Source organism: Sycon ciliatum, chromosome 13 (genome assembly GCF_964019385.1).
Source record: "Sycon ciliatum chromosome 13, ocSycCili1.1, whole genome shotgun sequence".
NCBI classification, from domain to species: Eukaryota; Metazoa; Porifera; class Calcarea; order Leucosolenida; family Sycettidae; genus Sycon; species Sycon ciliatum.
This window is the reverse complement of record NC_088655.1, coordinates 4,426,764-4,450,129: the sequence shown is the minus strand read 5'-3', so window position 1 is coordinate 4,450,129 and position 23,366 is coordinate 4,426,764. Positions and strand designations below refer to the sequence as shown.

Sequence of the window (23,366 nt, the reverse complement as noted above, 5' to 3'; positions counted from 1 at the left end):
CTGCTCCAACACACCTCTTCCGCTGGGGGTACGCACTGCGGACGTGGCCTCGCTCCTTGCAACCATAGCAAACAGGTTCGCCGGATGCTGGTGACTTAGGTAGCTGCGGGCAATTCCGCTGAATATGACCGACTTTACTACGCCGGTAGCACAACACAGACCGCTTGCTAGGTCCGCTGCTAATAGACGACCTCGCTGCAAATGTCGCAGAACATGCACCCTGTACTGGTGCAGCCGACACCTGGGTTGTAGAAACCAACACGCGAACTTGATCCGCACACTGATCCACAGTCATACAGTAAAAGGCATGCTGGAGGCGCACCTGACATGCCAGCGCCTGCGGAATGCCGAGCAGAAACTGCTCCAGGAGCACTGGGTCACACGACTTCCCTGACGAAGTGTCACGCGCTTCAATATGACCACTCTGGCAGAGAAACCTCCTCAAGTCGGCCAAGTAGACGTCAACGCTCTCTCCCCGACGAAGAGTTCTGGCCACAAACTTCTTATACGCATCTGCTGGCTTGATGCAGAAAGCGGCTCAGAGCGCACCATGGACAACCTCCTCACTGGTCGCCTCGACGTCCGGCAGCGCACTCCAAACAGTGAACGCGTCCTTATCTAAAAATAAAGGAAAATGGTCCATTCTTTTAGCCTCCGACGTCCATTTCTGTATCCGTAACACCACGCGGATTTTCAGCAAGAACGCCTTCAGGTCGTCATCTCCTCCACGATGCGGCCGCAACAAGGAATGTCCAGCAGACGACGCCATTAAACAGGCAGTGCAATAACAAAATTAATACTCTCCGAGAACCTAACCACAAAGCGCCAAAGGTCCACTCGAAACCGGGTTTCGGTACCACGTTGTTGTGGAAGTATCCACCACCAGACCAGCGCAAGGATATAAGTTGGACTATAATTATTAATTTCAATTCCAAAATGCACAAGAAGTGTACAGAAGAAAAAAGCACGACCTCGACCGGGCCAGAAGCAAGAAGAACTGAACACAAGATATTGAAAACCCTTCTCCTCAACAAGCTGCATCACGTACAACGCAAAACAACTCGCTGCACCAGCGCGTGCATCAGTGCGTGCACCAGCGCGTGCGCCAGCGCTGCACCAACGTGTACACCAGCGAAATCAATATCGAAAGTACGTATCAATCATTACATTACGTACAACATGCGCAAGAGGGTTACTCTACTTCAAGTCAGACGTCGCTTAACCGCATGCATTCGTTTTCCACAAAAATATCCGGATAGGCGAGGGAACCAGAACATCGAACACACATACTGTACGTATGCATGACGTATGCTGTAAATTGGTAACCAACGATTTTCTTACGGACGACGAGGGATCCGGATGAAAGAGGACCGGATAAGCGAGGTCTGACAGTACTTCTACTTCTTCTGGGACTCATTCTGTGCCATGCTCAATACCACCAATAAAAGATCAAATTTGCTTTGCTTCCTTGATTTAAACTGCTGTTTCTTTTTCATGTCCACTTCATTCCTGATGATGGTCATGAAGACCAATACGTTGAAACGATACTTCTAATGCATTTGTGCGAAATGCAGTGCTCTCTTGAGTGTAGGCAGGTTGCCTGCAAACCATTCAGGTGCAATGAAGCTGCGTGAAGCGTAGTTCAATATTTTAAAAAGATCAACTTATTTTTGAAAATAGAAGTGCTGGCCAGAAGCGAGAACCTCTGGTTCGAGTCCTGGTGGTGACCGTCATTTTCTTCTTCAGACTTTTCCCGTTTGCAAGTCACCCTTGAAGGACTGAAAAGAGAAGTGCATCACGATTAGCTAAACTTGTTTAATATTCACTGGCTTGAGAGGGACGCAAATGAGAAAAGTCTGAAGACAAAATTGACTATCACCACCAGGGCTCGAACCAGGGACCCTCGCTTGTAGCCAGCGACGCTCTACCCAATGAGCTGTGGTCCAGCAGAGATCGTTCAATATTCTCTTCAGACTTCGAAACTCCCGCCTCCTGTTAATCCACATAGGCGGGTGGGATGCAGCCCTCACTGTAACCTACACACTTCATGCACAAACTAGCACGCAAGCCCCAAGTCATGAATATTCATTGGTTTGAGCAGGGCCGGAAGCAGGTTCCGCGGAGCGGTGCGGCCGAAGGGCCATCTTTAGGGGGGGGGGGTCCTCCCCCCGATTTTTTTTGGAATTTAGACGGGCAAATCCTGCACTCTGGGAGACTCCCTGTACAAAATCATGCATCAAAACTTTTTCTCCCCAGTTTTGGACGTTCCACGTAGACCGACTTTTTGTGAAGTTGGTTACCGGCCGTACCAGTGGCGCCGGCTCTGCTTGAGGGAAAGATGCAGATGGGAAAAGTCTGAAGAAAAAAATTGACAGTCACCACCAGTACTCAAACCAGGGACCTTTCCTTGAGGCCAGCGATGCTCTAACCACTTAGCTTTTGTGTACTTGTCATCCCAGCAGAGACCGTTCTACATTTTCTTCGAACTTCGAAACTCACGCTTCTTGTGAATCCACACAGGCACAGGATGTTACATTCGTCACCATGGCGATCACAATAACGACACACACTTTGCTGAGCTCCGCAGAATTGAAAGTTGATCACTGCAGAACGTCGTTATTTTCAGTTGTATTATTACCGTCACACCCTCACTCACCTCACTTGGGACTTGGGCCGCAGTTGCAAGATAGTAAAGTGTAATGTCATGCAGCAGCAGGGAGAATGAGCTCCGACGCTTGGAGCAGCCACATACTTCACTTATTGCCCTCGTGAAGTGAAAGAAGTACTTTGTTCACTGCTGTTTGTGCCGTGAGGTGTTTATTAGTAGTCCTCTCTTTTATGTACTGGAACGTGCTTCTTAATCCATACTACATTTCCCCTCCCTTCTATCTCCCTTCCATGCCTGCTTTTTCTCCAATCCCCATTTTCTTTCTGCCTTCTCCTCTTCTAAGTCGTCTCCTTGTGAGAAGGCACCATTGCCTGTTTGGTTGAACGACTAGAAATAAAAGCACAACAAACAACAACGTGACACACACCACAGAACACTCAAATGCACCAGCAGCAAATGACACTCACCGTCACAGCGGTTAGCATAGTTTCCATTGAGGCTGGTATCATCGGAGCATTCACAGCGGTATGAACCATCAGTATTGATACAACGACTGGTTTCTGGACAATCATGATAACCTTCAGCACATTCATCAAACTCCTCTAGAACAGCAAGAACAGCCATGACAATGATGACAGCCACAACAACGACGACGACGACGTTGTGCTTGAATTTATAAGAATAAAAGAGGAAGATTCAGCCCATGCGATAACATTGCATGACAATGACCAACACTTAACTGGCATGCAACTCTAGCACACTCCTCCTTATGTTATTTCTATAACTTATAACCTTCCAAGCGGGAAGTTTCTTGGAGTGCGCATCCAAAACGTGTACTTCAGCAGCTCTTTGGCCCTCTATTATTCTTATAAAGTACTACGATAATTTAATTGGCTCACCATCCGAGTTGAATTCAAAGGATATGTTCTTATTTTCGAATATAAGAGCACTCTCACTTATAAGAACATTTACTTATATGTTAATCACAAGAAAATCACAAAACCACACGAGGTTCATCTTGTTTCCATTGTACTGGTATTCACCATTAAAGGGGCACTCCGGGAATATTTTCGGTGGTGTGTTCTCTTCATGGGGGCCTTATATGGCCCCCAAGGAATGGGGAATCGCGAAAACTAGACCCAAAAAGTCGATATATGAAGCTAGGGAGGGCCAAGTTTTCTCCTCTTTTGATGGTTTTGATGACGTCACGTGTGTGATTAGTATTCAAATTCTCTGCATTTGAAGATCTTAGTTGTTTGAATTTTCTGGTAATGAAGAACGATGTTTGGTCAACATTCCCAAGCTTCACAACTGCGACCATACTCTAAGGAACCTGAAGGACCTCCTGAGGTGCCCCTGGTAGAAGCACAGCCTGATGAGAGCCAGGAAATTGGAGCGGACGACTTCACTGGTCGACAAGGAAATAACGATTGGTGTTCCTGCCAGAAATGTGGGGTGATGCAGAGGGCAGTCGATTACCTTCGCTGTCGAGAGAGCGCTGCAGCTGTTAGCATTGGCAGCCCGTTGACATGCGTTACACATCACCCCGACTTCGCGTCAGCTTGTCTAAACAAAACTGTTCTGACCATATGCCTCACGGCGTATAGAGAATTTCGGGACGTCAGGCGAAATAGCACGTCATAGTACATTTGAGATCAGCGGGAAGAAGATGACGACGTCCACTAATTCAGTATCTGTGCACACGAATCTGCTGTGTGTGTGACTCTGTGTGTCAGCTATGATATCATCTTCTGTGGTTCCATGCCTAGCATGTACGTCTGAACCATCCTGCAAAGTTTGAATGACGTAGGTTGAGCGATCGATCCGCGAAACATACTTTTTGAAATTCTCTTCATAGTATATCTTCCACCACTGAAATTTCGAATTTCTTCGAAAAAAGTGCTGAGAGGGGTGGCTTGCAACCTCGATATGGCTTGTTCCAGGCATGCTTTGGAGCCATCTTCTGTTGAAGTAGTGGCAGGGATCTGCCCTGCAACTGCTACAACAAAAAATGATTCGATCTGAGAAAGGGTGAGACCGCGAATCTCTGTTGAATATTGAGTATCTCAAGCCTTTTGACGACGAAGATGGAGTTCTTTTTGGAGATGGACGGCGCGGCAAAGGACATGGTGTCCGACTTCTGGCGTCTGTTGAAGCCAGGGATCATTTGTCCAGTCAGGTCGGCAGCCTAACCGTCGGTAAGCTTGTGTTTGGATCCCGTTCTGCTCGATGTGGTAGATCACAAACAATTTGATATCGCACAAATTGATCTCAGCATCGTGCGTACGGTATTTTATATTCAGAAAATCCCAAAGTGTCTCTGTGTGGCCGTCCTATGCCACGAGAAACTCCAATCAGGCTCCTATGTCCTCTGCCTTCATGATTGAATGTCCACTTCGTTTGAACAACGAACACATCAATCGAGGAGGGCTTTGCAATGAAAAATACAGCTATACTGGAGCTGAAAAAAGAAAGAAAAAAACGTGCTCAGGATGAGACTCGAGTACACGCATACTCTCCCAGCAGGTGAAACGCAAATTTTTGTGAAAAATGCGTGACGCCGACTGACCAGTAATTTCGCCTGACGTCCTCGTACTCGGACCAGTGAAGTCGTCCGCTCCAATCTCCTGGCCCTCACCAGGCTGCGCTTCTACCAGGGGCACCTTAGGAGGTCCTTCAGGTTCCTTAGAGTATGTCCGTAGTTGTGAAGCTTGGGAATGTCGACCAAACATTGTTCTTCATCGCCAGAAAATTCAAACAACTAAGATCTTCAAATGCAGAGAATTTGAATACTAATCACATGTGACGTCATCAAAACCATCAAAAGAGGAGACAAACTTGGCCCTCCCTGGCTTCATATATCGACTTTTTGGGTCTAGTTTTCGCGATTCCCCATTCCTTGGCGGCCATATAAGGCCCCATGAAGAGAACACACCACCGAAAATATTCCCGGAGTGCCCCTTTAATATGCACACTTGCATATGTACATATCAATGCAATGTTTGTCTCTCGCATACTTGGTCCGCGTCAGCGATATTGTCGCTTATCTTTAAGCTTTGTTTATATGTCTCCAATGCTCACTTGGCAGCCCATTTCATCCCAATTTTGGTTAGTAAGTTAGTTTACTACCGTACTGGCAATATATGAGCCCCGGCCAGCGAAAACCAGCACTTGTGTACTTGATATCAATCATCAAAATGTGACGTCAAAGTTTGGGACGCGCAGTGATCTGGCTTTTGAAGATTCTTTTTCGATCGAGTGGGTGTCTTTGTTGTCAAAGGAGTTTCAAGTGTCTTCAAATGTCTCTGGTCAATCGATTTTAGCGCTAGGTGAGAGCTCGTCACACGGAGGTTGAGTTTAGACACAGCGATGGCGACAGGTGTCGCGACAAAGACTTAGGTCCAGAGTTGTCAGCGTGAGACTCCCTGTACGAAGCGGCGCTGAAAGTTAGTTCGCGATCGGAAATATTTCTTTGGTGGCGATCTCGCTGAGTTTGTCCAGCAGTGGCGAGTCTCATATGCATAGCAATGAAGAGCCCTCATAAAATCGACACTGGATACTGGTGGCGACGATAGTCAGTGCGGGAGTAATGGCGACTGCGAGGAGAAGCTGAATGTCGACCCGCTGATCGATCCGTATTTCTACATCGACAACAATGATGTTGCAGACACTGATGGAGGACTTCTCACGGCGCAAAACAGAGCGTAGTATTATCAGTACTCTACCTTGCCAGACGACGCCAAACTGGCTGCTGCCTGTGCTGAGAAAGGGGATCCCTAAAAAGTCAAACCGGCTGAACGCTTTGGGGCAACATCTTCACGTGCTACAAAACGCGAGTATTCGCTCATATCATTGAAATACAATTATGCTGAAATCATGGTCTGAGTGAAAGTGTGCATTGGAGTGGATGTCAGTGGTATTGGTCAGTACATCTATCAGTATGGCAAGCTTTGGGACAACGCTCAAACTGCCAGCACAGAGGTCCCTGAACACAATTTGGAAGGCCAGCCATCCATCATCGTTGTGCACTCTGGTGTTGTAAAGAAGGTAGTGATGTATACGGAATATCGTCACACTTCTGAACTACTCATGCCTGCAGCACCAAGAGGGCAAGCCTGACTTGCAGTCTATTTGCTTACATGTACCTGTTCCACATCACAATCAGAAACTGTAGGATCAACTTGCATGGAGTCACTAGGCATGGATGCTGCGCCAACTGTACCGAATCTTGACCTGTGTGACTTCAAACTCTATTTCCCATGCTTTCGCTTATCAGATTGTCACAAAACTTGATAACTTGAATGATTAATAGTGTAGAATCAATTTCGAGCGAAAAAATAATTTTTGAAAAATTACACATTTTCAGGTTTCTGCTGGCTGGGGCTCATCTGTTGCCGCGTAATGCGTAACGCAGGGGGGTGCGGCGTAACGCGCGACCAGGCTAGTGCGACAAATTTTCGTTGCGTTCGTAACGCGCGTCCGGTGGGGTGCGGCGATCTTTTCATTGCAGTTTGCAAAAAAATGATGCGGCAATAGCAAAAAAATGATGCGGCAATAGCAAATAAGTGATGCGGCAATAGAAAAAAAAGGACTGCGGCAATATAGAAACCTGTGTAACGGCTCCTGTGCAGCTTTGCATGTAACGCCCTGCGTGCGGTAAACATGTGCCAATGTAACGCTTCATGGCCTCACTGCGACCATATATATTGCCAGTACGGTAGTACCTGAAAGGTCTAGCTAGATTTCGAGTGGATTTCAAGAGCGACGGGTGGGTGATTCTGATTGATACAACGCCGCATCAAAATATATTATCTTGTTACACTGTACAGGCAAGAGCAGCGCAAGCCACAAGGAAGTAATGGGCTACTCGGAATCAGCTCCATTTTTGTTGAACGGCCGAGATCACTCACCTCAGGGATCGCTCGTCTAGCTGAGATCGCAGCTCCCCTACCTCCAGCTCAACGCTGGAGTATCCAGCACATCGTGGAGATTTGCAAGTACTGTACGCGTCGTCATCGTCGTTCAAAATAAAATCTGGCAAAGAACGGCGTCTGATTTGAACCACACAGGCTGTTCTCCTGCCCTTGCGAAGTCTTAGAGAGAAGGCGACCGTCACGATCGACTTCTCTTTAGAAAATAGCCAGGCAGCGGAGAGGAAGAGAGATGAGCTTGCAAAAGCAAGAGAGTCGATCCCGAGCTAAAATATTTGTCACCAGCGCCGAGAGCAGCGACGAGGAGGACCGAAAAAAGTATGAACCCTTCATTGGACAATACATTCCTCATAGGTAGTTGTCATTCTATATCTTACTTTCCATCGTACCAAGTTGTATCACTTCAAGTGCACGCGTTGATGGCCAAAGTCTAAGTTCAAATTGTCGAAAGACAAGCGACAATATTGCTGACGTGGACCAAGTAATTATAAGACCATTGTCTTATAATCCAACAAGATGAATTCGTGAAAGGACAGAAAACAGTGACGTTTCGATTCTAAGACCATGGTTTACATGCGCGAGATTACGGTACTTGAAATTAATTTTCAAGGAAATGGATTCGAAAGCCAGAGAAAGGCCGCGCTCACCCTCTCCTGGACTCAGCTGTGCAGAATCAAGTTTTATCTGAAAGGACCTGTCACCATATCATGTCTAGCATGTCTAGGAGAAACTGTTTCAAGTTTGTTTTAGACCCACAAACAGTATATTTGAGATTGTATAGTAGACTGAGTTATGCCAGGATCAAGTTTCGTCTCCCAGACATTCATCATCATGTCATGTCAAGAAAATGCTTCAAGATGGTTTTAGACCAAATTGTGGGACAAGGGTGAGACTACCACTAACCAAAGCAAAGTATTCAGAGGACGTACAGCAGATTCTTCCCAGAAACGTACAAACATAACGTTACTCCATCAAATTCTTACCGAAACAGGCTGGTAGGTAGTGTTGAGTGACATTTCTGTCGATTAAAATGGAATCATACCAAGTTGTGTTTTGTTCAACCTGCAACACCTTGTTAGGATCATTAGTGAAGTATGAATAGTGGATGCCATCCTGTACAGATTGGGATTTCAAATGCTTTATGGCACATTCAGAAGTATGGTAACGATTCATAGGATTGAAAATTGATCCGGAATTGCACATTACCCTGGCGACGGTATAGTTCAGTTGTACAGGATGTGTCTGCACTACATAACCGAGGCACTCTACAGCAAATGCAACAAGAAGAACAACCATTGTGAGAATAAAGATATCAAAAAACCATTTACAAGAAGAGATCAATGCTCGGAGAGAATCCCGGTTGTTGAAGTCCCTAGATTACTTCCACACTGTCCTTTTGCCTGTGCACTACATTGACTTTTCAAGTAGAACTTGTCTTATCTGGCCACTTCCCATATCTGGACAACTCCCATATCCAAACACCTCCCAAATCCAGATACCTCCTACATTTGGACTCCTCCCATATCCAGACACCTCCCAGATTTGGACACCTCCCATATCCAGACATCTCCCATATCCAGACACTTCCCATATCCAGACACCTCCCATATCCAGACGCCTCCCATACCTGGGCACCTGACATTGTCTTTCCTTATTCGTTCCGAGCTGGTTATGTGAACATAATGAAAAATTAATAATAAAATAAATAAATAAAAGTAAACCTCGATCGGGGAATCATATCTCGACTGCGTCTGAAAATACGAATGGACCAAAATGTACTTCCTGTCTAACCTTCTTGTAATATTAAATTTTATAGAGATGTTGTAATAAATATAAATATAGACTACGATATGTTTCCCTCGCGCAAACCATCCCCTGAACCAGACGTAATGGATGAGGGGTGGGGAGGCGTTTTTCGCGAAAATATCAAACAAATCCCATGGCTGGTGCGCATGCTCAATGAAATTCTCTATAAGGCTGTGTTTACATGAGGCGTTTCAACCCGGGTTGAGTTCGACCTGGGTTAGAGTTCAACCCACCATGCACAGAAAATGAATGGCGCGTTTACATGACGCATTGCGCTTGACCCGGGTTGAAATTTCACCCCGGGTTGATTTCAACCCAGGTCAAGAAAATCGCACAGACGTACTTCTGTGCGTATCTCGCGCCAGATTTGAACAGCACTGTACATGCAAATTTCGCGCGAATGGATTCACGTGACCATACAGGACAGTAGGAGTGGACTTTTGGCAGCATATCAGTATTTGACCCGGGTCAACTGTCTTAATGTAAACGCTCACCTATTTTGTCTATCGTACAGACATTCAACCCGGGCTGAACTCGACCCGGGTGGAAATTTCTCATGTAAACACAGCCTTAGTATGTGGTGTCGGGGTACAGCACTCAAGAGCATGCACGCATGCACGTACACACGCGAGCGAGCACGCATGCAAGTAGAGGTGGGTGTTTCAAATAGGACATAGGTCGCAAACCGGAACGTGCTCAATTTTCACTTTCTCTCTGGGTATTTTGATTAGAAAACATGCCACAGTGAGACCACAACGTGTTTTACTCCGAGCAAAAGTTGCTGGCTCTGCCATGACCAGAATTGCCATAACACCAAAAAAAACCTGATGCTTCGCACAGCGATTTGAGTTGAAAGTAGTGGTGAAACGAATATTCTAATATTCGAAAATTCGTTCGGGTTTGTCACATTCCAATATTATTCTTTTAAGTCAAATTTGAGTATTCGTGACGTCACTTCGAATGCAGTGCATGTACTAGTACATACATGCACGCCAAACACAGTACAGTGCAGTGCGTACAGCCTGCCTGTTTGTTTGTTTGTTTATTTTATTTCACTTCACCAAGTGAACAGGCATTTCTGCCTTCTCACCAGGTCCGGAGACCTAGTTCCGACAAAATGATGAAGAGTGAATGAAAATGTAGGCATAAAATGATTATAATCATGCAGAAGGTTATAATTATGAAAGCGGATAAAAATGATTGAATCACGAGACACGGAGCATGAATTTATGGAGTATGAACACAAAGCATGCAAAAAATTATGAAAAATGTGTAAGATGATTGATCGCTTTCCTTGCATCGTATCACTTTCATGGCATGCCAAGGAAGGCCGAGAAAGTGATCGCCACTCATTTCACAGTAATTTTAGCGCAAACCAGTCCCTCAAAAATCCATTCCGAAGTTTTGTTAAAGGAGGAAGTACTAATCTCACTATAATTTTTATCTCTTATTGGCCACAGGCCATCGTGAGAATAAAGGTCTGAAACCTGAACAAGAGGGAGAGATTTATAATCGACAGCGACCTGTAATCGGGGAAATACGCTACAAAGGTTATTCCGGCGAATACAAAACCTGAATGCTGCAGGCGTGAAGCAACCAACACAGGAGAGGGAGTTAGAACATACACGTTCACGCCAACAAACCTTGTGGCAGCAGACGTATACACTATTGAGCATTAGTGCAGCCACTAACAAAATTGGTTAGCACAATCACACATGCGCACACACACACACACACACACACACACACACACACGCAGGCACAAACACATGCACACACATACACACACACACAGGCAGGCAGGCACAAACACCTGCACACACATACACACACACACGCACACACACCATTGCGCGAAATCATGCGACACCTGTACGTTTTCGATCTGCGGGATGAAGATGACGACGCCCATGCATTTGGTATCAGGGAGTAGTAAGATACTGGTATATTACTACTCCATGCCTCAAATCGTACTGTCAAGGGCATACGGGGGAGTGTAGCTTGCCATTGCTTACACTTTCCAGGGCAGGGTTGCCCCCGCTACCAATGGACGAGATTTCAGGGTCACAGCTTGCGCAATGGCTTTGTACTTTCGGAATGGCCACTCGACGTACTCAGCATAAATTCTCTATTGCATGCATGCACAATATGTTCAAATTTCGTATTTTTGGTGACTTTACCACCGTCATGGAGGCTGGTCGGTGAGGTGCAGGTAACCATCGCTTGTGGAATCAAACACAGGGTTCCCCTGTGTGGCTGATTCTGAAAGAGCCAGGTCCATCCGAGGAACATTCGCTTTGTCTTTTGCCATCGAAGTAAGTCACTTTCCTTGTTCTCAGTGTTTTTTACGTTCAACGTTTCTGAGATTTTTGAATTATTCACTTTTCATTCTTTCATACTTTATTTCTTCATGTTCACTGCCTCACTTGCCTTCTGATCTGGGGAATGTGATGGAGGTGACTGTTGGTTACTGCCTGGTATAATGGTTGTCGTGCTGTTGCTGTATTTCCGTCCTGCTCGCGACGTTGTAGATCACAAACAATTTGAAATCACATGAATTGTACTTACCGTCGTGCGTGTGGTATTAGGAAACGCTGTGCAGATTGGATCATCGCAATGTATCTATATGTATGTCTGGTCATCCTGTGCCACGCAAGAACTCCAACCAGACGCATTCGTCCTCTGCCCTGTTGACCGATTGTCCACTCGTCTTTCCTTGAAGAACGATCGATCAAAAAAATCGAGCTCGAGGACTTTTTGCAAAAAACGGCTGGAAAAAGGAAAAAAAGGTGCTCAGAATGAGATTCGAGTACACACCCATGGTCCCAGCAGTTTATGTGGATGTCGCTCATAGATGCACGATTTCGCGCAATGCACAGGCAGGCACAAACACATGCACACACATACACACACACACACACACACACACACACACACACACACACACACACACACCCTGTTACTAAATCAGTCACCAAGGCACTGCGACACTCACCTCGCTCATATGCTGGTCTTTTTTCTGGCATAAGAAAGTAGAAAGAAAAAAGAAACGGAACAGTTTGATCAATGTTTCATATCCGCAATGTCGTTTCCTTCCATTTTCTTTCTTCAGAATTACTCTTCAGAATGGCTTAGGCTACCTGCAGCTTCATCTCTGAAATATGGAAATCGGGTGAACACACCCATTCCCATTGCGCTGCACATCCGAACCAGCTCCGATACTTCACAATGTTTCTGTACTTGCCCATCATCAGGTAATAGGAACAATGAATACAGTGGATGCCACACAGGAGCTGTATTTATATATCATATTATGTGGTTCTCGTAGCCATGGCTGACAGTTCAATTCTATTTTAAGCTCGGAGTTGCACTGATGAGGCCTCATTGGCCGAAACAGTCTGGCTGTCTGCATCATTGAGTATATATATATATATATATATACACTCAGTTGCCTGAAGAGTGCTTTTGCACGAAACTCAGAGTAGCAACAGTGAGAAACTTGGAGATCCTTTGTGTCTGAGTGTATAACCCCGCTCTGTCTTAGGACATTGAGCACTTTTTGCCGACGCAAGAAATACTTCTATTGTTCTATATATATATATATACATATCTGAAACTCGGATGTTGAGCCATATATAAATGTGGAAAGGAAAAGGACATATGGATACGAGTTAAGAGTAACTCTCCATCACTGTAACTGGATACTATATACAGTCAGAAAGTGCAATAACTAGGCACAAAACTGACAAGAGTACTGAGACATTCGACGTCCTGACACCTAGCTTCACCACATCTCCGTAGCGCTAACCGACAGCCTTCCAACTTGGAAGGTTCAAGGTTATGAAAATACCAAAGAGGGGAAGGCAAGCGCAACGAAAACGAGTAAAAGCTATAGTCCCAACGAAACAAAGAATGTCGATTGTTACTGGACGATGACAAGACCAGTACGATATTTGACAAAGCGGTCTAACTACAATTCGAAGCAGCAAAGCAGCTCACCTCCCAACTTGGGTGGGTCATAAAACATATCAAAAAAGTATTCTTTCTAGACCAATGAGTGGTATATTTGATAAAATTTAATAATGATAGAAATATTTACGATACTTCTCCAGACGTTTCGTTGTTCTGAACAACATCGCCAGTGATTCTTTATCCACTGACGCTGTTGTTCAGAACAACGAAACGTCTGGAGAAGTATCGTAAATATTTCTATCGTTATTAAATTTTATCAAATATACCACTCTTTGGTCTAGAAAGAATACTTTTTTGATGTTACAATGAGAGTGGATAATCAACGGCTTGTCCACCAACTCTTTCATATAATATATACAGCTCTTGTAGTAGTTGAGCACTCTCATGTGAGGTTGTGCCTTTGCTATTTGCATTACGCAGAGCTCACTGACTTGTCAGTTCGAGCACTCTGACAAGGTACGTTCGCCCGATTTAAATCTGGCTTTGGAAATTTAGTGGTGGTGTCTTCAACTTCATTCTCCCGAGTCAAGCTCCGTATGCAGACATCCAAGAAAAAGATTGCCTGATGAGTCCAGCGGGGACGAAACGTACGTCGCAATCGAGCTATGTCGTTGCTGTGTCATCTTCTATGTGCCATGCGCTACTTGATGTACCAGCCTGCTATGTCGGATACCGCCAACCATGCATCGACTAGGCGCCAGGCGCGAACTGATGGTGGTGGTGGTGGTGGTGGTGGTGGTGGTGGTGGTGGTGGTGGTGGTGGTGGTGGTGGTGGTGGTGGTGGTGGTGGTGGTGGTGGTGGTGGTGGTGGTGAGAGGGAGAGCTCTGTGCCAGAACTTTGCAGCTTTGTGTGTGTGGGCAGGCGTGTGTTTACCGCCATAGCGCCAGGTGTGTCTTTACCACCATATTCAACCGTAAGTGAAGCTGCATAAGTACAGCTGCAGTGTATTCTATACCTACTTCCCCTTTAACTGAAGGCAACATATCTTCTCACACCAAGTTTTCTACAGGTTCATGTGTACAGACTGGCTCACAGGTGGATGTGCACCATCTTTTCCATGCAATAATTGCTGTACAGCCCAAATGCAATAATTGTGAACATGGGCGATAGCAGCTGTAATAACTGTCATCAAAGCTGAACCACTCTGGGATGTCTCAGCTGGTGCTGACCAAATTCACACTTGCAGGCTAGCGGTTTAGCAATAGTATATCTCTGTACACCCCCCCCCCCCTCCCCTGTATTTTACCTCCCAATATCTTACACCTTATTGAGCTGTATTCTTACCAAAGCAGGCAATCATGTGTTTGCTTCCAACCAGGTCAATCAGGCCGATGCCACTTTCTGCTGTATAATCTGTTCTGCCAAAATACAATGCTTTCGAAGGATCTCTGGTCCAGTATGTTGTAATATTTGCATATTGTGTTGCCTTTGCCAAGGCTTCAAAGACACAAGGACGAACATTGGATTTCAAGGTGTTGAATAGCGTGTAGCCTGGCCCGCAGCCTCTCGCGGCAGCCTTGTGATCCCCGATCATACTCTGACCTGCATAGACCCGCACTTTAGACTGTTGACACTCAATTATTTGCTCTGCAGAGCAAATCAACAGAATACACAGTCCGAAGTAGTGAATACACAGTCGTGTGAAAAAAACATAAGCTTATTTCCAACTAAAATCTGTTCATTGGGTCATGGATACATTTGAGCCATACCTCGAAGAGCTCAGTCAAGTGCGACTGTGCAGGAATGTAGAAAACGAAACTCAAAGCCAATCAACGTGCTTCGCTTGACTCTACTTACCGTAAAATCCCGCCAGAGCGCCCCGTCTCTCCCATCCGCCCCTCCCTGACTTCTTGTCAGGGACGTGATTGATTGTATCCTCGTATGACTCTGTCGCAGTCTGTGATGCCGTACTGTACTGCAGGCGCGTGCTCAACCCCGTTGGAAATGTACGCAACAGTGCCCACCCTCTTGACCAGGGATCGCACAAACCCTGCGTTTTGTCGGGTCTGTACGACTCCTGGCTCTTGACCTTTGGTCGGTGTACGAGATGCACGAACAGTTTTCGTAGGGTGAGTACTTTTTTCATGTAGCACTGAATGCGGCAAGTAGGACTCGCCCATCCGCCCCTCCCCACCTGAAGCGTCGAGGAGGTAGGGGCGCTCTGGCGGGATTTTACGGTAATTTTGTAACTTGAAGAGAAAAGGACAGACTTTTGAAGTTACTAGTTATGACTAACAGTCCACAAGGATATTGAGAAATTCGACGACTCACTCTCAACATCCTTATCAGTTGTGTGCCTTGTTGTCGCACTATCTGACGGTATATTATCTCATTACCTTGGTGGACTGTTAGTCATTAGTAGTAACATAGGTCCTTTCCTCTTTTAATAATAATTATTGGCTCAACATCCGAGTTTTCATTATGCACTTGATTTCCCAACTTTTCTGGCGGTTTGTCTGGGTTTGCCATCTATTTGTACGTCAAGTGCATCTACGCCTTAGATCTTTGCAGTGTGGTGGCGTTGCTACGGATGCCGAAAACTCAGTCTAACTTCGTCTCAAGCGAACCGTAAACATTTTTATTCTTTCTTATGAAGTGGAAGAATGAAGTTGAATACAGTCAGACCTCGCTTAACCGCACACATCCGTTTTCCACAAAAATATCTGGATAGGCGAGGGAACCGGATAATCGAACACACATACTGTATGTATGCATGGCATAAGCTGTAAATCGGTAACCAACGATTTTCTTCCGGATGGCGAGGGATCCGGATAAAAGAGGACCGGATAAGCGAGGTCTGACTGTACACCCATGCAGCTGTACATATGGTTGGGCCAAATGGTGGTAAATACACACACCCGACAATATGGTGTGTATTTAGCACCATAATAAGCAACCATAAGTACAGCTGCATTGGTGTCTTCAACGTCATTCTCCCGAATACAGCTCTGTGTGAAGACAGCCAAGAAGAAGATTGCCTGGTGAGTCAAGCCGGGACAAAACGTGCGTCGCAATCGAGCTATGCAGTTGCTGCGTCATCTGCTATGTGCCATGCGGTACCTGATGTACCAGCCTGCTATGTCGGGTACCACCAGCCCTGCATCGACTAGGCGCCAGGCACGAACTGATGGTGGTGATGAGAAGGAGAGCATTGTGTCAGAACAACTTTGCAGCCTACAGAGCATGTGTGAGCAGGCATGCATTTTACCAGGTGTGTGTTTACCACAATACAGATCAACTCGGATGGAGAGCCAATGATTAAAATTTAAAAAGAGAAGACCAAAAGTTTACAAGTTATCTGTTTTGTCCAACACTAACGATTATAAGCAGGATAATGGTGAGTAAATATGTGCAACAATTAACACAAAGCTGGCTGATGTCATACTGACATTCAACGACCTGATGCTTAGCTGCATCACGTCTGTAATGCGCATTCCAGACGTGATGCAGCTCAGCATCAGGTCGCTGAATGTCAGTATCACATCAGTCAGTTCTGTGCTAAATGTTGCACATTTTGACTCATCATTATCCTGATTAAAAAAAACAGAAAAATTGTAAACTTTTAGTCCTCTCCTTTTTAATTTAGATAAACCTTTTTTTATTGTAAGATTCAACTCGGATGGTAAGCCAATTAAGTTATGGAGAAAAAGGAGAAGGACAAAATGTTACGAGTTATGACTAACTGTCCACCAACGTAACCAGATCTTATACAACTGACAAGGAGTACTGAGAGAAGTGTTGGAGCTAGGTGTCAGGACCACACCCAGTGGCTAGTGATCTGTTGAAGATCAAAGTCAATGTAGGCACCAGTTCATGTGCACAATCACGCAGCACAATGCCTGGGATTGAATCACTACCTGTCGCTTTATGGAGGTTCACACTTTCTAAGAGCTTGCAGACATCACTAATAGTGACAGACTGGAAATGATTTAAGGTGTCTGGCGTATGAGGTCCCTAGGGAACCATTAACTGTGATGGACTGCTTACATCATGAACAATGTCCCCAAAGAATTGGCTTGCTTTTTCAACTGACACCTTTGGTTTTTGTCTAGGTGCCCGCCTACCGGTGGCGGTGTTCATGACTTGCCACAGCTTCTGCTGGTCTGAAGTAGCACATTTCAGGACAAAGAATTCATTTTGAGGTGTCTGTCTAGTCGGCAAGCTTGTACACAAGCCATGCAGTGATGCTGCCTCAAGTCGTCATTTCCTGGGTCTCAGATCAAGCGCTGAATCAGACGATTTCGCTAACGGACAATGCCAACAAGTTCACCTGCCAACCATGGACATGCACGTCTTTTCTTTCTTGTTCTGGATACAACCAAGAGTACATAACCCCCCAGAGTGTGCAACTCCACTATGGGTGCTGTCCCGACAGAATTTCAAGTTGACGTCATTTTGATGATGCAATGCGCACTGTACACGGACTATCAGACGAATCCGGAACCTGTGGTTGACCGAAGCCGATCGATCCTGTACAAATTATTGCAAAGAAAAACGTGTGATGCGTTGACACCCGTGTACATGTTGTAAATCACTGCTGCAAGGAGCATTGCGTCATAAATAATGACGTCAACTTGAAATTCTGTCGGGACAACAGGGTATGTGGGAGTTGCACACTCTGGGGGGTTATGTACTCTTGATACAACTGATGCATGTTTTTCAATAACAGCAGTGATAGTGCTATGCCTGACAGAAGCAGATCGACATACCAAGCTGGTTGAAACGGACGCTCAACGATCGATGTTCGCCCGAAACTTCGCTTTGGAAACTCAAAGTTCCGATGCTGATGAGCCTCCATGGTGTCCACACAAGCAGCAATCAGAGAGGAAAAAGACACACAACTACGAGAATTCTTTGGCAAAAGTGGAACACAAAAAGCAGCGGATCAGCGAAGGTGCGCAAGCGAAAAGCGTCCGGGGATGTGCATCACACAGTGTACATGGTCGTAGGCCATACCGGTAGCCCTATATGCACGTACACTCGCATGTGTTACGCGTAGGGCTCCCTGGTGCAAGCCAGGAAGTCGTACGACCCCCTACGACTCCCTGGTGTAGGCCATGCAGCCTTGCAGGGCCTTCAAAAAAACGTGGTCGGGCGAAAAAGTGGTCCGGCCAAAGCCGGACCGGCCGGAACGGCTGCTACGCCCCTGCTCTGTGCTCTTTTTTGGGCCAACACACACACTCCATGTTGAGCCACCATACGCTCTCCATGTTGAGCCACTCACTCTCTTGTGCTCTATGTTGAGCCACACACTGTCTCGCGGCCACTCCCTCTCTTGTGCTCTATGTTGAGCCACATTGCCTCACTCGCAGCCACCACCCGCATAACTCCAAACTCACCGACCTATGTGTTGGTGTACTTCATAGCGGCCAGGCACCGCTGCCACATTGAAACAGTGAAATAGTGCTTCCTAAATGGAACATGACTGTTACTTACCGACCACGCGTACGCAAAGATATGGTAAGAGTTGTAAGCAAGTTGAGGTTTGTTGACTAGATAGACCTTCACCTGCATGAGACACGGTGCATGAGACATTCTCCCTTCGGACCCAGTATGGGAAACCTTTTCTGATGGTGTGGGATTGAAGGATCAGATTGAAGTCATCAGCACTTGCTGCATGTGCAAGCACTGAGCGACGTAAGGAAGCACAGAAAGAATTAGCCTCGTGCCAGGCGAGAGGGTGATTGGGACGAAATAGATATTCCAGTCTTGGATGGTCCTTGGAAGCTATCCATTCATCTGGCCGAACATTTACACACCAACACACATAAAACTGGGAATGAGTACAAAATAATTATACTTCCAGCACAAACTGTAGAGTATCCGAGGCCAATCAATGGCCTTATGGAGTGTGCAATACATGCACGTTTGCTGCAAAATGGACAAGTTTGGAGTCGATAGGTGTACACACGCGCGCGCACACACACACACACACACACACACCATTTGACGCCCATCACCGGAGGCGGTGATAGCGATGCTACAGCAGAAGCCTTAGCAGCTTGTGCTGGGATTGCATCATTCAACAGCTTGCAAGGCTGAAGAATTGACCGCCACTATTCCGCCCTTTTTTAGTGTTTATTTGAATTCGGATAGCTCAACAGGTACAGAAGTACCACTACAAAGAGTACCGAAAAGAAGGCCCCGAGAACAGGAAAACCCCCAAAAACAACAACAACAAAACAGCAACAACAGTTTTTCTGAGACAAAAATGCGATAATACTCATAAAAAGAAAAAGACAATTACTGGCATGGCAGTGACCGGAACCGCATCAACTAGAAGAATGACAAGATCGGCAACGACGGCGACGGCAGCGACTGAGGCACTGACAGAGGCAACGGCTAGGGTCCACTCGACTAGCTTTGTGATATCGGATGGGTCCACCGCACACGCTGATTGTTCTGATGTTAGTTCTGATAAGTATGAGTCGTCCATTGCTAGTCATTTGTTTGAGCATCCTGATTGTCGTGATGTGTATTCAGATGATTGTTTTTCGATTGTGTCGCGTGTACGCAGTGCTAGATTGCTGAATGTTTTGGAAGCCGTATACATCCAAACAAAGAAACGCAACCTTTGCAAGCAGAAGCAAATTAAATTCACACCTAGGCTGTTAGGTAGGTCGTCAAAACCTCGTTAGTTATGTCCAGTGGTTGTCTTTTGTTGTCGCACTACATGTCACGCTTATTGAGTTTTCTCGCACTTGCACCTTTGTGTCATTATTGCTATAGGTCACGCATTTTCGCTGTTTATTAAAGTCTTTAGCTATCTTCTTCTTTGTGCTGTTTTTACCACCTCCTTACTGTACTTAATCCACTGTTCCTGTTCCTTTTCCCTTGCCTGCATTTAACCTGATGAGGAGGCTTGAAAGTATACTTGTGAAAACAAAAACTTTCAAGATGTTCGTAATGAGCCGGAAGTGTGTCCTTTTTATGAGTATTAACAACAACAACAATTTACTGATTATGCACATTGCTTGAAAGCAAATCACAACAATGATTAAGAGTTAAGCTGTCTCTTAGCCAAATAGCCAATTTGACGCGGAAATCTTTATAATTTTATTATTATTATTATTTGAGGGATTCCCCAAAGGCCGAAGCCTAAATCAAGGGGTCTCCGAGAATAAATATACGTATACAATGCGTGTACTTGGTCCGGCTCATCGCAATTGTCGCTTATCCTCACGCACTTTTTGACAGGTAAAACCCAGTCCAATCACGATATCTAACTTACTTTTGCTTGGGAGGTCGTGATGGCAAGATCAAAGGAGGCACCAAAGAAAAAATGATCGCGACTAGCGCTTTGAATCGCGATGTATTTGACTTTTTTTGGGAAGTGGGAATCTGGCCATTCACTGTCGCCAAAAGCCAAGCGCAGCGACCCGAAGACCGGAACTGTAGCAGGGGCAACTGACATCCTGGCCTGGAGAGCGTGACAGGCACGCGTGTACGGCAGAAAAGTACGAGCTTCATGCTGAAGAGGAAAGGTGTTTTTGATGCGATGCGCCTGGCCGACGTGCTGGTTGTTCCTTCTCTTGAGTCTTGGTGGACCGAGCAGCCGCATTACAAGAGTTGTGGCAAGCGTATCCAGCGGAGCGTATGACAGCTGTCTGGAGAGGCCTGTATGCCTCATTCGAAGGCTTTGTTGAAACACACTGTGGTGACACACATAACAGGTCACACTGCCCACGGTTCCTTCAAGCACAGAAGTGACAGCCACAACTGTTCCTTTCCCATTGCTGCCATACGACAGGCTGAGAACGCAAGAGATACTCTACCACTGGTACCAGTCTACGCCAGCACTACGCCGGCAGCAGCTAGACAACAGCAAATGTCAGCTCATGTAACGGTGCGGCTCGAAAGGTGCAGAGTTGAATGAACTCTGGACCTGTATTACTAGTGTGAGTGCAAGAACGCGCTTCTTCGCTGATTTATTTCGTGCATTTTGCTTATCTTGCTTCCTTTCTTCGACTCGCTTCACCTGATTCCATTGATGATTTTTTACTTGTGGCAGAGAGTATTCATGTATCATGCTTCCTTACTATGCCTGTTGGAAATTTGACAGAGCGGTAAAAAAACTCCTGTTCTTAGTGGCGATAGATAAGCGACAATTGCGATGAGCCGGACCAAGTACAATAATAGGGTGCAATTCTTAAAAGGAAGAAAATATTAAGATAAAAAATATTAATGTGAAAAGGTTAATTATTAAAGAGGTCTGAGTAGAAGCAAGCGAAAAGGGTACTGGTAAAGAGGAGGGGGGGGGGGGGGATAATCAGGAAGTGAGAAAACCTCGAGGATGGAATCTATACCTGTGGAAATGTGACTTAACGTGCCGGCTAAATACACCACGGGTTTCAGATATCCTAATCTCGGTAGGCAGGGAGTTCCACGTGGTGATCATGGAATGTAGTAGAGTGGATCGGAAACAGGGACCAGTGTGAGTGGGCAGGAGGTAAAAGTGGGGACGTCGTGCACTCTTGGATAGAACTATGTTGAAATTATTGAGGGTTTCCGGGTATTGGCGGGTGAAATGGTAAAACAGTTTGAGGCAATGTATATGCCGCCGCCACACAAGACTTTCCCATTCAGCAGCCTCAAACAAGTTCTCCATGCCATGAGGAAAGGGCACTTTCCGACAGTGTAAATACTGCCTGGCCACGCGTGCTTGCAATCGTTCCAGAGTGTCAATATTTCCCGCGGTCAGTTTGTTATTCCACAGAGTTGAAGCCTACTCGATGGAGGGACGGACGTATCCTTTGTAGAGGCGGGCAATGAGAGCAGGGGTCAGAGCAAAGAGCAGGGATCTGCGGTAGTATTGCAGGACTTCAGGTCGTCTGGTAAAATTCCAAAGAAGAGCCGATTTACTTGAAATGGACAGAAAGCCAGACATAGATCTATAGCGATTGATACTCATGTGATGAGTTGTTGAGCCGCGAGTAGCTCGGGTAGACGTACAGATGGGAAAGATGGACTGCAAGCAAACAGCCGGCTTAGTACAGTAACAGTGGAAAATGAATACAAGGAACAAATATACTGATCGATATTGGAAAGAGGAAACATTGAGGTGGTGAAGAAGTTGCGTGATATTAGCTTGGGGTGATGCGCCACAAGCAACTCGTACAGCGCGCCGGTGGAGTGAGGCTAGCTTGTTTCTATTTTTAACGGATAAAAACGAAAGGTATACAGGCTGAACAACACCGACAACGAACGTACGGCGGGAAAACAGGTTCAACAGCTACGGCGGGAAAACAGGTTCAACAGCTACGGCGGGAAAACAGGTTCAACAGCTACGGCGGGAAAACAGGTTCAACAGCTACGGCGGGAAAACAGGTTCAACAGCTACGGCGGGAAAACAGGTTCAACAGCTACGGCGGGAAAACAGGTTCAACAGCTACGGCGGGAAAACAGGTTCAACAGCTACGGCGGGAAAACAGGTTCAACAGCTACGGCGGGAAAACAGGTTCAACAGCTACGGCGGGAAAACAGGTTCAACAGCTACGGCGGGAAAACAGGTTCAACAGCTACGGCGGGAAAACAGGTTCAACAGCTACGGCGGGAAAACAGGTTCAACAGCTACGGCGGGAAAACAGGTTCAACAGCTACGGCGGGAAAACAGGTTCAACAGCTACGGCGGGAAAACAGGTTCAACAGCGGGAAGATCGGCGCAGTACACCGATCTTCCGTGAGGCTTTCCAGACAACATTGTTAATGTGTCGGTCAAAGGACAGCTTATTGTCAACAACGAGGCATCTCGTGCTTTCCACTTCCTCTAGCATAACATTTGACAATATGATTTACAGTTGTTGCCTTTGTTGTTGTTGCTGACTCCCTGTGGCACGTTTGGGATGGATTTGCATGACGATGGTTTTGTCGGTATTAATGTGCATGCCAAGGGAGACAAGGTGGTTGTTTAGTATCTCCAGTGCCAATGACAACTTGGCTTCGGAACGCGCCTTCGACGGATCACTAGAGTAGACCGTCTTGTCATCTGCGAACATCAGTAATTTTGAACCCGCTGTCTCCGCAAGCCGGGGAAGGTCCCTAAGGTAGA

At 46.0% G+C, this 23,366-nt stretch overlaps 1 protein-coding gene across 1 annotated transcript in view; it reads right to left on the bottom strand.

The window, feature by feature from the left end:
* The window catches only part of LOC135829787 (neurogenic locus notch homolog protein 1-like), a 92,572-nt gene that overhangs the window by 55,458 nt on the left and 13,748 nt on the right, over positions 1-23,366 (bottom strand). The window contains exons 4-8 of the mRNA XM_065342170.1: positions 18,755-19,057; positions 14,603-14,905; positions 12,341-12,364; positions 8,523-8,804; positions 3,076-3,210 (exon numbers count right to left, since the gene is read on the bottom strand). Of these exons, the coding sequence (XP_065198242.1) occupies positions 3,076-3,210; positions 8,523-8,804; positions 12,341-12,364; positions 14,603-14,905; positions 18,755-19,057 (1,047 nt within the window). The remainder of the gene's footprint in view (positions 1-3,075; positions 3,211-8,522; positions 8,805-12,340; positions 12,365-14,602; positions 14,906-18,754; positions 19,058-23,366) is intronic.